General features: G+C 41.4%; 1 protein-coding gene across 1 annotated transcript in view; it reads left to right on the plus strand.

Moving 5' to 3' along the window:
* The first annotated feature begins 2,400 nt into the window (after positions 1-2,400).
* CFAP92 (cilia and flagella associated protein 92 (putative)) overlaps positions 2,401-16,503 on the plus strand; it is a 32,038-nt gene continuing 17,935 nt past the window's right edge. Inside the window, exons 1-2 of the mRNA XM_034998079.1 lie at positions 2,401-2,864; positions 7,766-7,950. Coding sequence (XP_034853970.1) covers positions 2,645-2,864; positions 7,766-7,950 — 405 coding nt within the window. The 5' untranslated portion in view covers positions 2,401-2,644. The remainder of the gene's footprint in view (positions 2,865-7,765; positions 7,951-16,503) is intronic.

A 16,503-nucleotide genomic window follows, 5' to 3' on the forward strand; every position in this document is an offset into this window, starting at 1 on the left:
TCACATTCCTTTTTTAAGGCCCTAAAAGACTAGTCCACACTTTCATATCTGAACACCTTCGACTTAGTTTCTGAGTTTTCTCTTTTCCAGATTAAATAGCCTTGCTTTTCACAAATACTCTTTAAGCATTTTAATGAGATTTTCAAACCATCTTTTTTATTTTGAAAAAAAAATAGAAGAGTACACAAAAAATAAACAATGTATGTACAATTTAGGTGTTAATATTTTGCCACATTTCCTTCATTTCTTTCTTGCTCTTTCCTTCTTTTTCCTTGCTCTGTCCTCTTCTTTCTTTCTTCCTTTCTTCCTGTGTTTCTTTCCTTCCTTCCTTCATTCCTCCCTCTCTCCATCCCTCTCATCCTCCCTTCCTTCTTTCTTTTTGAAAAAGAAAAGTTTACAGATACAGGGTGTCTCTTTTGCACGCTGTGCTTTCAAGAAGCATACCCTAGGGGTGCCTGGGTGGCTCAGTCAGTTAAGCATCTGCCTTTGGTTCAGGTCGAGATCCCAGGGTGCTGGGATTGAGCCCCGAATCGGGCTCCCTGCTTAGGCCGGAATCTGCTTCTTTCTCCCCACTACTTGTGCTCTCACTCTTTTTCTTTCAAATAAATAAATAAAATCTTAAAAAAAAAAAAAAAAGCATACCCTATCCTACATAGAAATTGGTGTGACCCTTCCCTGCCACCCCATTCTTTCTGACACATTCATACAATGTTGTGTTGATTTTTGTTTTTATGAGTTGCAGAAATGATTTCATACTGTACGTATCTTCCTGCAACTTGCTCTTTGCATTCATCTTGATTTTTAAAGTTCATTTGTGTCCATATATGTAAGTCCAGCTCCTTCCTTGTAACATAGCCCATCAGATGGCTATGCCATCCTCCACCCGTGGACTCCCCACCGAGGGACATTTGAGTTGTCTCCCATTTCCCGCTGTCACCAACACTGTGATAGCAAGCATTCTTGCGCAGGTCTCTGTGTGCCTGGGCCAGAGAGTCTAGGGCATTCGCCCAATGGGGTCATAGGGCATGCGAAATGCACCTTGACCCCTCAGGAGGTATTGCTGGTTTTTATTCTCTGGATTGTACCTCTTTGCCCTCCTGACAGAAGTCCTGAGAATTCCAGCTTTTCCACATTATCAGCCATGCTTGACATGGTCAGGGGCTTACTTCCTAATTCCTCATGGGGTTGATAGCATCTCATATGCTTATTTGGTCACAGTCTTATGTGATTTACCTATTCCTGTTCCTTTGCTTATTTTTCTGTTGGGTCTTATGCTTTTTTAAATTTTTATTTTATTTTTTGAAAGATTTTATTTGTCACAGAGAGAAAGAGAGAGAGAGAGTGAGTGCAAGCAGGGGGAGCAGCAGGCAGAGGGAGCCCTATGCCGAACTAGAGCCCAGGACCCCGGGATCATGACCTGAGCTGAAGGCAGATGCTTAACCGAATGAGTCACCCAGGCATTCCATTACACTTTTTTTTTTTAAAAGATTTTATTTATTTGAGAGAGAAAGAGCATGAGTGGTGGAGAGGAGCAGAGGGAGAGGGAGAAACAGACTCCCCACTGAGCAGGGAGCCTGAATTGGGGGCTCGGGGCTTGATTCCAGGATCCCAAGATCATGACCTGAGCTGAAGGCAGATGCTTAACCGACTGAGCCACCCAGGCACCCCTGAGTTTTACATTTTTTCTTACTGATCCATAAGCTTTATTCTTTAAATCTTCTGGATAATTATCATGGTTACTTACATGCACTGTAAACATCATAGGCCAGGGTCTGCAACTTACCCTTTTACTTTATTTGTGCTGTCTCGTTTTGCATACCTGTTATGTAACTATTCCTTTCTAGTTTGTATTTTTGGTAATGTTTAAGAAATCCTCCTCATCCGGACATCAGTAGAGTCTCCTATATATTCCTCTAATTATTTTGAAGTTTTTTGTTTTGCACCATTAGTCTGCCTTTCATTTTGCATATGGCACGAGGTGCCCAATAATTTCATTTGCCTCCAAATGGATAGTCAGTATAATTAATTGACTAGTCCATCCTTTCCCACTGATCTGAAATGCCACCTCTGATATCTGTTAAGTCCCCTTATACATGCAGTGTATTTCTGGGCTTTCTATAGTCTGTTCCATTGGTCTTTGTATCACAGAACAAATAGCTCATGGCTTCAATTACGTTAGATATGTATGTCTCCTCTTTTCTCCCCTGGATCTGAGCTTAGCACAGAGCTGAATATTTCATGTACCTTTGCTCATTTACTCTTCTCAACACCCTACAAGGCAGGTGCTATTGCCCCCCATTCTACAGATGAAGTGATTGAGGCTTAGGATGGTTAGGGAGGGGGGAGACCTGGTTCTGGAACCTTGGTGGTTCAACTCCACAGCCCAAACCTCAGCCCTACCCTGTGGTTAAGAGCTGACTTGGGGGAGAAGTTTGGTATGTGGCGGTGCTGGTCATCATCCAACCTCAGCCCCCTCTGCCCGTGTTCTTGGGTTGGACCAGGTGGGAGATCAGGATCTTCCTGCATGTAACTGACAACCGGTCTGCTATCTACACATAGACACATTTTCTGGTTGCTGGGGAAGGGCAGCAGCACAAAAGACAACCTCCGCCTTCAAGGATCTTCCAGAACCTTGTAGGTATGCATGTATGCTTTCACATATGGTAGCTTGGATATGAGCTCCTTTGAATGCTTATGTCCTTCCTTTGATTTCACAGTTAAACAGAAAGACTCAGAGGGGAGAAAGAAGAGCCAGAAGAAAAGGAAGAAGTCTCGAGCAGAAGAGGAAACTGACCTCAAGGTGGAAGGAAACTGGAAGCATGGTACCTTCTCCACTGAGCTGGTGGTGATGCCGCTCCTTGCAGGTGGCTACTCCTGGTCCCAACAGGTTCTGGTTGTCTTGTCCTATGTGGCTAGAACGTCCATAAACAGGATGCTCGCATTGACCAAGCCTCTGTTCTGCCACCTAGCTTCACGCTCATAGTCACTTCAGCAAAAGTGCAGGCAAGCGTCCCTGTTGTACAGAGGAGGAGAAGGAGGCACAGGGAGGTCAGACGTATTGTTCAAGATCACACAGCAAGTAAGGGCGAGGCCAGGGTTTGAACTCAGGCCTGGTTCCAAAGAAACCTGTGAGAATAGTTGTGCTGATTTTGTTTGCTAAATAAGATGCTGCTTTTTATAAACATCGTCCTACAGATTTTTACGAAAACATCTAGTAGAGGAAATGAGGGAAGGAGCCGGTATTTCTGTCCCGTCCTGCTCATGGCAAACACTGAGCCTCCCAGTAAGCTTGGAGGGGGGCTCTCGGGGTGCCTGTCCTTTGTCCTGTGAGGCATCAAAACTCGCAGACGGCAAAGCTACTCACTTGAGGTCACATAGCTCAGGGGCAGAACAGGGGTTTCGTTCTTTGCTTTGTAAGATCTATCACAATTTGGAAACTAGGTTTTCTACGGTTTGACAAATAAGAAGGTATGCATGTTATATCCCTAGGTTTTGACAATGAAAAGCTCAGAATGTATTTTGGGTAAAATTATATGACTTCATTTTTAAAATAGTAACATGGAGGGGAAACCCTCTTTCTTTTCAGAGAAAATCATTTCAAGCCTATTTCATTGTAGGCATTTTGTTGTTGTTGTTTTTGGCCATCAGGGTGAATGTGCGCCCTCTACTGGCCAATCTGCAGAAATCTAGGCTACTATCTTGAGCGGGAACAAACCCTTGCAGCGGCTTGAGGTTTTACCTCATGAAAGTCAGCATCAAGTTCCACAGGTGCCAGGAAAATCAAATTCTCACAAGCTCTTGTGTTGATGTTGATACATCTTGAGGAAATACGATTAATTTTTTAGTTTTCACTTTCTTTTTTTTCAAGAATTTATTTATATATTTGACAGAGAGAGACACAGCGAGAGAGGGAACACAAGCAGGGGGAGTGGGAGAGGGAGAAGAAGGCTTCCCGCCGAGCAGGGAGCCCGATGTGGGACTCGATCCCGGGACCCCGGAATCATGACCTGAGCCGAAGGCAGACGCTCAACCATCTGAGCCACCCAGGCGCCCCTAGTTTTCACTTTTAAATGGATTTTTGAAAATCCGCTTTCACCTAAAGTTGGACCTTTCAGGCTGTCTTAGCTTTCCTGTGGCATTGGAGTCTTTTCTAGAGAAATGAATTTTCAGAGACGCATACCCACTCTCAGGCTGTGCTCCAGGAGGACCCAGCCTCCGCACAGTGCTTGCACGCTCCTGCCCAGGGCACACATCTCTGGGGAACACCTTGTGGGCTGAATCCCCAAGAGAAACCCGTGCCTATAGATGGGTGAGCTCCGGGTCATCCGCTGACTTTGGGTCGAGGTTGATTTTGCTGCTTAATTTTGCTGTGGGAGGAAGGAGAAGCTCAGATGGTCTCAACCATCCTGGCGTGACTTTTTCCAGCAGGGTGAAGCCCAGAAGTGTCTGGGCTTCCCCTCTCTCTAACCTGCACTGTCACAGCCCTGTACGGAGACAATGATTCCAAGAGCACCAGTGACAAACGGACTTTGAATCCTGGCTCAGCCACTGCCCAGCAAGTTGCCCACGTTCTCTGAGTTCTTCGACTCCATGTCCTCATCTGTAGAATAGGGGTGAGAATTTCCACCCCGGGAGGCTGCAGGAAGGATCACGTGAGATAATGTGTATAAACTTGCACACAGTAGGACTCAGAGAGGTTACTGGTGTGGAGGTGGCCGCTGCTTGTTCAGAACATTTGGGTGGGCTGGGTGCAGGGTGCTGGGCCTCCAGCAAGGAAGGCAGAAAGGTAAACCTCCTCCCTTGTACCGATAGCATGGTTTATGGTCCTAAGCTAAGAAGGGCCTTGGCTCGGCAGGCCAGCTAGATGTTTGTTTTTGCCGTAGAATAATAGCATAAGATCATTCCAAAACCAGCATGATAATTTTTGGTAATCATCTTCGATTTCAAATTAGGCCCTAGGCTTTACATCCCCTAGTGGTGAATATTTGTTGGCCAGTGACCCATTAAGAGTTTTGAAAGACTCTGGAATGAGCTCTTATTTTTTTTGTGTAGTGGAGGGGCCAAGTGTCACCAGGCAGGCCTGGTTTGGACATGGGTCCCACCGCTTATTGGCCAAGAGACCTTGGATGACTTCTGAACATTTCTGGACCTTAGTTTCTCTGTCTACGAAGCAGAGATGGTAGCAGCCACACAAGGCTGTTCTGAGGATCCAGTGACGTTAAGGCACGCTCAAGTCTGGATGTTGTAGATGCATGCACCTTGCGGGGTCTGTTCCTGGGCTCCTTTTCTCTTACCCTGGAGCTGGGCTCCTCAGCCTGGGCACTTGTGCCCCCAGGGGGACATTGGGTCGTATGAGGAGGTAGTTTTGGTTGTCACAGGTGGGAGCAGAGGGAAGCTGCTGTCCCATAATGCACAGGACAGTCCCCACAGCCGAGAATCTCTGTCCTCAAGTATCTGTGGTTTTGAGTTTGTGAAACCCTACCCTGGAGTTATGGCTGACGCCTCCCTAAATTTCTGAATGATGATTTGAGTGCACGTTTGCACTGGAGATTTCTTCTAAACGGGGCAGTCTTTTCCATGAAAAGGTTTACAGAGTTCTAGAACACAAATCATGATTAGTTATGGCCTTAATGAGTGAGCTTTGTTGAAGAGAAAGTCGTGGGAGCCCTGGGGGCTGCCCCCAGGAGCTGCACGTGGCCCCATGCTCAGGCCCATGTGCTCAGCTGCACATCCCGGGCCCGTGACTTGTTTTAGAAGTGAAGCTCTTTCTGAGCATGAGTGACTGGGCCTTCCTGTGCCCTAGAAATACATTTACAAGCCTGTGAAAGGAGCAGAGCTGATCTTTTTGAGCACCCGCTATATGCTGGGCAGTGTTCCCAGCAACTTCTCCTACATAAACCCTCTTAATCCTTCACCCTAAGCATGGTGGGATCTCTGCCCATTTTGCACAGGAGGAAATTAAGCCCCACAGAGCCTCTAACTTGTTGTAGGCCATGTGACTATAGGATAAGAGAGCCAGGATGTGAGCCTAGGCCTCTCTGTACAGCTGGAGGATTTGATCTCCCCCCCAGCCCCCACACCAATATGTCTCCACCTGGTAAAATGTATGGACCCCTTTCATGAGAAAAATATTCTCCCAGCTATGTGTGTCCCACGTGGTGGCTCCGTTCACCCACCCTTTTCCCTACTTGCGCTACCGCAAACTGTCCTAGCCGGAGGTGTGCCATGTTTGATTCGGCTCCGATGTACCGGTTATGTTCTGCATCAGGATCTAGGCTTTTCTCGTTGGACCACACCTGTTAAAGCAGCACCACTGGCCTCCATGACAGAGACCCTGGCATTATGTGTTCTTGAATGTGTTCTGTTCTAAAGTGCTTGCCTGGAGCAGTACTCTCCAAGAGAACTTTCTGCAGTGATGGAAATGTCCCAGATCTGTGTTGTCTGGTCCAGTAGCTCATAGCTACACATGGCTACTGAGCATTTGAAATGTGACTCATGTGATGAAGGAACTGCATTTTAAATTGTATTTAATTAATTAATTAATTAATTTATTTATTTATTTATAAAGATTTTTTAAATTTATTTGTCAGAGAGAGAGTGCAAGCTGAGGAAGAAGCAGGCTCCCCGCTGAGCAGGGAGCCTGATGCAGGACTCGATCCCAGGACCCTGGGATCCTGACCTGAGCCGAAGGCAGACGCTTAACCAACTGAGCAACCCAGGCATCCCTAAACTGTATTTAATTTTAATTTTAATTTAAGTAGCCACAAATGGCCAGTAGTTACTATACTAGAACAGTGGTTCTGAATCACCTGGGGAGCTTTTATTATGTTTTTTTAAAATATTTTATTTATTTATTTGAGAGAGAGTGAGAGAGCACAAGCTTGGGGGCGAGGCAGAGGGAGAGGGAGAAACAGACTTCCCACTGAGCAGGGAGGCCAACGTGGGACCTGATCCCAGTACTCTGGGATCATGACCTGAGCAGAAGGCAGACACCCAACTGACTGAGCCACCCAGGCATCTCACTTGGGGAGCTTTTAAAAACCCTAGCTTGGGGACGCCTGGGTGGCTCAGTCGGTTGGGTGTCTACCTTTGGCTTGGGTCATGATTGGGCTCCTTGCTCGGCGGGGAGTCTGCTTCTCCCTCTGCCTGCCTCTCTCCCTGCTTGTGCTCTCTCTCTCTGACAAATAAATAAAATCTTAAAAAAACAAAATAAAAATAAAAACCCTAGCATGGAGGCTACATCTCAGACCAAGTAAATCAGACTGCTTGAGGGTACCACCTAAGCATCGATATCCCACCTGTGACAACCAAAACTACCTCCTCATATGACCCAATGTCCCCCTGGGGGCACAAGTGCCCAGGCTGAGGAGCCCAGCTCCAGAGTAAGAGAAAAGGAGCCCAGGAACGGACCCCGCAAGGTGCATGCATCTACAATATCCAGACTTGAGCATGCCTTAACATCACTGGATCCTCAGAACATCTATAATGATTCAGGAGATGCTTATATTACAAGATGATCATCAAGATTAAATCACAACAATTAAATTCTCTTAGGGAACTTATGGGACCTCAGTTTGAGAAACTGGCATATAATATGCTGGTAGTAGGTGTTTGCCAATTCCTTTTTTTTTTTTTTTTTAAGTTTTCTTCTTTTGGTTATAATTTAACATTGGCTCTTTTCAGGTTGCCTGAACCCTTTGTACTTGTCTTGGGCTGTCATGAGTAACAGTCTAATGCTGTGCGTATTTCCCTCCCCACCCCCCAGGATGGCAAACTGTTGTGAGTCGTGGCAGGGGGAAGTCTGCCAGCATTTTAGATTGTTTTTTGACTTTAAAAACAGAAGTTCCTATCATGACTGAGGAGCAAAAACAGGACTTAAATCCCCTGACCATAAAGATCAAGTGTGTTTCCTGCCTTCCATCACAACCTGTTCCCCTCCATGAACTAGAGGTAAGAATGAGCCAGAAAAACTGATTGGAGAGCTCTTTTTCCCATCTGGTTGCCCATTACATGTCATCTCTAATTCCCCCCAGTGGCCTTCTGTGAGATGGATCATCATCCCCATTTCACCATTTAGGATCTCACAGCAAGACATGAGAAATTAGGTTCCTGGGTTTAGGAACTACCAACTCTTGATGTCTTCCCACTACACCAAAGGTGTCCTTCAGATGCAGGTAGTGATCCTCCCTTCAGAAGGAGCCCCCAGGCTTCATGGATACAGCAGCAGTGCTCACATAGATGCCACTCATTTTGAACCAACTAGGTTTAGTACTGATGTTTATCCTGGGAGTTCCCTTTTTCCTATTGTAGGATCCTTGTTTCCTGGATTCTGTCTTCCTCTTGCTTTGTTTGCTCTCTGATTTTGCTGGAACACATCTTCCTGTAGCTTCTTGAGAAAAGGTTAATGAGAGATACTTGTTTTGAGGTCTCATGTGTCTGAAAATATCTTTATTCTACCCTTACACTTGAGTGATATTTTAGCTGGTATAGAATTCTCATTTTCCTTCAGTTTTGAAGGCATTGTTCTGTGCTCTTTTATGTTCCATGTTGAACCTTTGTATTTGCTTTTTTTCTTCTCTCAAAGCTGTAGGATCTTCTTTTTGTTTTCTGAAACTGCTTGATTATGTGTCTTGGTGTGGGCATACCATATATTATACTTCCATTTTGAAATAAAAATTCAGAGGAAGTTGCAAAGGTAGAGAGATCCTATGTACACTTTGCACAGTTTTTTTCAGTGGTTATGTCTTATATACCAATAGTATAATATCAAAATCAGGATATTGATAAATGTGTGTGTAGTTCTCTGTCATTTTATCACATGCATGGATTTATGTAACTGTCACTGCACTTAAGATACAGAACTATTCCACCACCACAAAGTTCTCTCATGCTACCCTTTTATAGTCACAACCACTACCTAACCTTGCACCATCCCTAACCACTAACATGTTTTCCATTTATATAATTTTGTCAGTTTGAGAATGTTATTGTTGTGGGTTGAATTGTGTTCCCTCAAAAAGGTATGTTGAACACTTAACTGCCAGCAACTCAGAATGTGACTTTATTTAGAAATTGGGTCTTTACAGAGTTAATAAAGTTAAAATGAGGTCATCAGGATAGGCCCTAATCCAATATCACTGATGTCCTTATGAAAAAGGGAAATTTGGATGTAGAGACCAACATAGACAGAAGACAAAGAATATATGAAGAGATGTAGGGAGAATGCCATGTAGTGAGTAGTTATGTTGTCACAAGCCAGGAAATGTCTGGGGCTACCAGAAGCTGGAAGAGGCAAGGAAGGATGCTCCCTTAGCAACTTCAGAGGGAGCATGGCCTTGCTGACACCATGATTTTGCACTTTTAGCCTCCAGAACTGTGAGACAATGAAATTCTGTTGTACTAAGTCACCCAGTTTGTGGTAATTTATTATGGCAGTCCTAGAAAATGAACAGTTATATAAATGGAAACATCCAGTATGTGACCTTTTGAGATTGGCTCCCCCGCCCCATTCAGCATAATGCCCTTGCATTTAGCTGAGTCATTTTTTTAAATTTACTTTTAATTGTTTTTAAGACCATTTACATTTAGTGTAATTATTGATATTTTAGAGCTTAAGTCTGCCATTTTAATATTTTCTGTTTTCTCTGTTTTTTGTTTGTTTTCTTTTTCCTGCCTTCCTGTGGGTTTTTTGGAATTTAATTTTGATTTATATTATTTTTATTTTTGAATGTATAGGTTTTTAGTGGTTACTCCAGAAATTACATTATGCATACATAACTTATCACAGTCTACTGGTGTCAACATCTTTCCAGTTTGAGTGAAGTATAGAAACCTTACCTTCCTTCAAATCTGTTTACCCTATCTCATTTATAATTGTCTTTTTTTTTTTTTTTAAAGATTTTATTTATTCATTTGACAGAGAGAGACATAGCGAGAGAGGGAACACAAGCAGGGGGAGTAGGAGAGGGAGAAGCAGGCTTCCCCGCGGAGCAGGGAGTCCGATGTGGGGCTCGATCCCAGGGTCCTGGGATCACGACCTGAGCCGAAGGCAGACGCTTAACGACTGAGCCACCCAGGCGCCCTCATTTATAATTGTCTTAAATATTTCCTCTATATAGACTGAGAACCACATCAGACGATGTTATACTTTTTGCTTCAACTGTTAAGTGTAATTTAGAAAACTCAAGAGGAGAAGGAAAGTGTATTGTATTTACCTATAGATTTGCTCTTTCTAATGTTCATTTTTCCTTTCTGATGTTCCAAGATTTCTTTTTCTTTTTCTTTTTAAATTATTTCTGTTTCAGGAACTTCCTTTAGTCATTCTTTTAGGGTAGATGGCTGACAACAAATTCTCTTAGTTTTTCTCTGTCTGAGGATGTCTTTATTTCTCCTCTATTCCTGAAGGCTAGCTTCATTTGATTTAGAATTTGGGGTTGACATTTCTTTTTATTCAGGATTTGAAAAAAGTTATGCCACTTCCTTTTGACCTCTATGGTTTTTTGATGAGAAATCAACTGTCATTTGAGTTGTTTTTTCCCAATATGCTGGGTGGCACTTATCTTTTGCAGCTTTCAAGTTTTTTTTTCTCTTTGTCTCTGGTTTTCAGAAGTTTGACTGTGATGTCTCAGTGTAGACTTTTGGGGGCTTTATCCTGTTGGGTTCACTCAGTTTTCTGAGACTAGGCTTATGTCTTTTGCCATAAAATCACAAATTTGGGAAATTTCAGCCATTCTTTTTAAAAAATATTTATTTTGAAGGGGGGGGCAGAGGAAGAGAAAGAGGGAGGGAAGCGGACTCCTCGCTGAGCATGGAGCCTGATGTGGGGCTTGATCACAGGACCCCAAGATCATGATCTGAGCCATATACTCATATAAGTATATGAGAGTCATATACTTAACTGACTGAGCCACCCAGGCATCCCAGCCATTATTTCTTTAAATACCTTTTAGCACTACCCTTTTTCTGCTCTCCTTCTGGGAATCCAATGTCATTACTATTAGTTCATTTATTACAGTCTCACAGGTCCCTGAAGTTTTGTTCATTTGTTTTTAGTCTGTTTTCCTTTATGTTCTTCAGATTGCATAATTTATATTGTTTTATCTTCAAGTTCACCAAGTCTTTTCTCTGTCCCTTCCATTCTGTTATTGAGCCCACCCACTGGTTTTTAAATTTTTAGTTATTGTATTTTTCAATCCTAAAATTTCCATTTGGTTCTTTATATCTTCTATTTCTTTGATAGGACTTTTAATTTTTTTCATTTGATTCAATCATGTTCACACTTGCTTTAAAATTCCTGTCAGATAATTCCAAGATGTATCATTTTGGTGTTAGCATCTGTTGATTGTCATTTCTTGTTTAAGATGGGATTTCCCTGGTTCTTGGTATGATAAATGATTTTTAAATTATATCTCCGACATATTAAATATTAAGTTATGAGACTCTGGATTCTATTTAAATCTTCTGTTTTAAATGTTCTGCCAGTGGAAGAAGGGGAATGCTGTCTTATTTCTGTCAGGTGGAGGTGGCAGTCCAGGTTCCCCACTCAGCAACCATGTCCTAGGGGCAGGGATGCCTTGCTACTACATGCTTTCCACATGATCCTCGCTAACCACCACAGTGGTGGGGAGGCCACATTACTGCTGGATGGTGGGGAAAGATTTTGGCTTCCACTCTGCCTCCCTCGATGCCTTGTTACTGCTGGGCAGGGGTGAAAACCTTGACTCCCAACTTGATCTTTTCTCATGACACCTAAGTCAGGGGAATTGTTACAGTCGGACAAGGGTGGAAATCTGGGTTTCCCATTTGACTTTTGCTTATGGGAGTGGGGTGGGCCTGGTTTTCTTCATGGTGCTTGCCTGGGGTAGGGCAGTTACTAGCCTAAAAGTTTTCTGGCTCACTAAGCTGCCCCATTCTTGTTTCTTTGGCTGGAGAGAGAAGACTTTGGGATTTTTCCTACCTACTCCCATTAGCATTTCTGAGTTTCTGTCTTCTCCAGCACCTAGTCTAGAATATGTGAGACAAGTAGAAACCCCAGAGAACTCATCACTTGTTGTTCCTCAGGTCCCACAGTCCTTAACCTTCTTCTCTCCATCCTTCTGAATCTTCTTATGTTTGTTTTACATCTAAAGCCCAGAGTTTAAAGAATCTGTACTTAGCAGGAGAAATAGGAAAAAGTGTGTCTATTTCATTGTGGTCCAGAACAGGAAGCCTGTTGGTATAGAGATGTAGATATACATTTAAAAATTTTTTAAATATTTTATTTTTAAGTAATTTCTACACCTAATGTGGAGCTTGAACTTACAACCCCGAGATTAAGAGTTGCATGCTCCACCTGAGCCAGCCAGGTGCCCCTAGAGATAGATATTTTTTGTTTTTATTTTAATCACCTGGTGCTCATCATGTCACATGCACTCCTTAATTCCTATTACCTATTTCACCCATCTCCCTCACCTCCCCTTTAGGAACCATCAGTTTGTTCTTGGAAGTTAAGAGTCTGTTTCTTGTGTTGTCTTTCTTTCTCTTTTTCCCTTTGCTCATTTGTTTTGTTTCTTAAATTCCACATATGAGTGAAATCATATGGTATTTATCTTTCTCTGACTGACTTATTTCACTTAGCATTATACTCTCTAGTTCTATCCATGTTGTTGCAAATGGCAAGATTTCATTTTTTATGGCTGAATAATATTCCATTGTATATATATACCACATCTTCTTTACCCATCCATCAGTGGACACTTGGGCTGCTTCCATAATTTGGCTATTGTAGATAATGCTGCTATAAACATCAGAGTGTATGTATCCCTTTGAATTAGTTTTTGTTTTTTTTTTTAATTCTTTGGATAATACCTAGTAGTGCGCTTGGTGGATCATAGGGTAGTTCTATTGTTAACTTTTTGAGGAAACTCTATGCTGTTTTCCAGAATGGCTGCACCAGTTTGCAAATTCTACCCACAGTGCAAGAGGGTTCTTCTTTCTCCACATCTTCACTAACTCCTGTTGTTTCTTATGTTTTTTATTTTAGTCATTCTTTTTGGGGGAGAGGGGGAGTGTGCGAGCATGGGGGGAAGGGCAGAGGGAGAGGGAGAGAGAATCTTAAGCAGAGAGTTCATGTTCAAGGTGGAGCCTGACATGGGATTCAATCTCACAACCCTGAGATCATGACCTGAACCGAAATCAAGAGTCAGACACTTAACTGACTGAGCCACCCAGGTGCCCCTGATTTTAGCCATTCTGACAGGTGGGAAGTGATATCTCATTGTAGTTTTGATTTGCATTTCACCAATGATAAGTGGTGATGAGCATCTTTTCTGTATCTGTTGGCTATCTGTATGTCTTCTTTGGAAAAATGTCTGTTCATGTCTTCTGCCCATTTTTAAACTGGATTATTGGGGGGGGGGTGTTGAGTTGTATAAGTTCTTTATATATTTTGGATAATTTTATCAGTTATATCATTTGCAAATATCTTCTCCCATTCCACAGGTTGCCTTTTAGTTTTGTTGATTGTTTTCCTTCGTCATGCAGAAGTTTTTTTTAATGTAGTCCCAATAGTTAATTTTTGCTTTTGTTTCCCTTGCCTCAGGAGACATATCTAGAAAAAAGTTGCTACAACGAATGTTAAAACAGTTACTGCCTTGTTCTCATCTAGGATTTTTATGGTTTCATCACTCACATTTAGGTCTTTAATCCATTTTTGGATTTATTTTTGTGTGTGGTCTAAGAAAGTGATCCAGTTTCATTCTTTTGCATGTAGCTGTCCAGTTTTCCCAACACCACTGGTTGAAGAGACTGTCTTTTTCCCATTGGATATTCTTTCCTGCTTTGTCAAAGATTGACCATATAGTTGTAGGTTTACCTCTGGGTTTTCTATCCTCTTCTGTTGATCTGTGTGTCTATTTTTATGCCAGTACCATACTGTTTTGATTATTACAGTTTTGTAGCATAACTTGAAGTCTGGAATTGTGATGCCTCCCGCTTTGCTTTTCTTTTTCAAGATTGCTTTGGCTATTTGGGGTCTTTTCTGGTTCCATACAAATTTTAGGATTGTTTGTTCTAGTTATGTGAAAAATGCTGTTGGTATTTTGATAGGGATTGCATTAAATGTGTGGATTCTTTTGGATAGTATAAACATTTTAACAGTATTTGTTCTTCCAATCCATGAGCATAGAATGTCTTTGCATGTCTTTGAGTCATCTTATCTTGAATTTCCTTCATCAGTGTTTTTATAGTTTTCAGAGTACAAGTCTTTCATCTCTTTGGTTAAGTTTATTCTTAGATATTTTATTGTTTTTGGTGTAATTGTAAATGGGACTGTTTTTTAATTTCACTTTCTGCTGCTTCATTATTAGTGTATGGAAATGCAGTGGATTTCTTTACATTGGTTTGTATCCTTCGTCTTTACCGAATTTGTTTATCAGTTCTAGCAGGGTTTTTTGGGTGGAGTCTTCCAGGTTTTCTATATATTGCATCATGTCCTCTGCAGATAGTGAAAGTTTTACTTCATCCTTATGGATTTCGATGCTTTTTATTTCTTTTTGTTGTCTGTTTGCTGTAGCTAGGACTTCCAGGACTATGTTGAATAAAAGTGATGAGAGTGGACATATTTGTCTCTTCCTGACCTTAGGGGAATGACTCTCAGGTTTTCACCATTGAGAATGATATTAGCCATGGGTTTTTCATATACGGCCTTTATTATGTTGAGGTATGTCCCCTGTAAACCTACTTTGTGGAGGTTTTTTTTAATGAATAATGTACTTTGTTAAATGATTTTTCTGTATCAAAATGATCATATGGTTCTTATCATTTCTCTTATTGTTGTGATGCATCACATTGATTGATTTGCAAATACTGAACCACCCTTGCAACCCAGGAATAAATCCCACTTGATTGTGGTGAATGATTTTTTTAATGTATTGTTGGATTCGGTTTGCTATTATTTTTTTGAGGAATTTTGCATTCTATGTTCATCAGAGATAATGCCCTATAGTTCTCTTTTTCTCTGGTATCTTTATTGGGTTTTGGTATAAGGGTAATGCTGGCCTCATAGAACGAATTTGGAAGTTTTCCTTTCTTTTCTATTCTTTGAAATGGTTTGAGAAGAATAGGTATTAACTCTTCTTAAATGTCTGGTAGAATTTTCCTGTGAAGCAAATGGTCCTGGACTTTTGTTTGTTGGGAGTTTTGTGATTACTGACTCAGTTTCTTTGCTGGTAATTGGTCTGTTCAAATTTTCGATTTCTTCTTGATTCAGTTTTGGTAGGTTATATGTTTCTAGGAATTTATCCGTTTCTTCTAGGTTGTCCAATTTGTTGGCATATAGTTTTCATAATATTCTCTTATACTTGTTTGTATTTCTGTGGTATTGGTTATCTCCCCTCTCTTATATATGACTTTATTTAATTAGGTCCTCTCTCTCTCTTTGTTGAGAAGTCTGGCTAGGCGTTTATCAATTTTATTGATTATTGTTGATGAACCAGTTTCATTGATCTGTTTTATTGTTTTTTTGTTTAGTTTCTATGTCATTTTTTCTCTGCTCTAATCTTTATTATATCCTTCCTTCTGCTGGCTTTAAGTTTTGTTTGTTGTTCTTTTTGTAGCTCCTTTAGGTGTAAGGTTAGGTTGTTTAGTTGAGATTTTTCTCACTTCTTGAGGTAGGTCTGTATTGCTACAAACATCCTCCCTAGAATAATTTTTGCTGTGTCACAAAGGCTTTGAACTTTGTGTTTTTGTTTTCATTTGTTTCCATGTACTTTTTTATTTCTTCTTTATTTCCCAGTTGACTCATTCATGTTTAGTAGCATGTTATTTAACCTCCATGTGTTTGTGGTCTTTCCAGATTTCTTCTTGTAATTGACTTCTAGTTTCATAGCATTGTGTTCAGAAAAGATGCATGGTATGATTTCGATGTTCTTGAATTTGTTGAGTCTTATTTTGTGGCCTAATATGTGATCTATTCTGGAGAATGTTTCATGTGCACTTGAAAAAAAAAATGTGTATTCTGTTTTAGGATGGAATGTTCTTTTTTTTTTTTTTTTAAGATTTTATTTATCCATTTGAGAGAGAGAGCACAAGCTGGAGCTGAGGGGCAGCAGGAGAGGGAGAAGCATGCTCCCCACTGAGCAGAGAGCCCAATGTAGGGCTCGATTCCAGGACCCTAAATCATGATCTGAGCTGAAGGCAGACACTTAACTGACTGAGCTACCCAGGTGCCCCTAGTATGGAATGTTCTGAACGTATCTGTTAGATCCATCTGGTACAATGTGTCATTCAAAGCCACTGTTTCCTTGTTGATTTTCTATTTAGATGATCTCTGCATTGATGTAAGTGGAAGTGTTAAAGCCCCCTACTATTAATTCATTATTATCAATTAGTTCCTTTATGCTTGTTATTAACTATTTTATGTGTTTGGGTGCTCTTATGTTGGGTGCATAAATATCTACAGCTGTTAGATCTTCTTGTTGGGTTGTCCCCTTTATGATTATATAGTGCCCTTCTTTGCCTCTTGTT

The sequence above is a fragment of the Mirounga leonina genome, unplaced genomic scaffold (assembly GCF_011800145.1).
Source record: "Mirounga leonina isolate KUSES-001 unplaced genomic scaffold, KU_Mleo_1.0 Mir_94, whole genome shotgun sequence".
In the NCBI taxonomy this organism is placed as follows: domain Eukaryota; kingdom Metazoa; phylum Chordata; class Mammalia; order Carnivora; family Phocidae; genus Mirounga; species Mirounga leonina.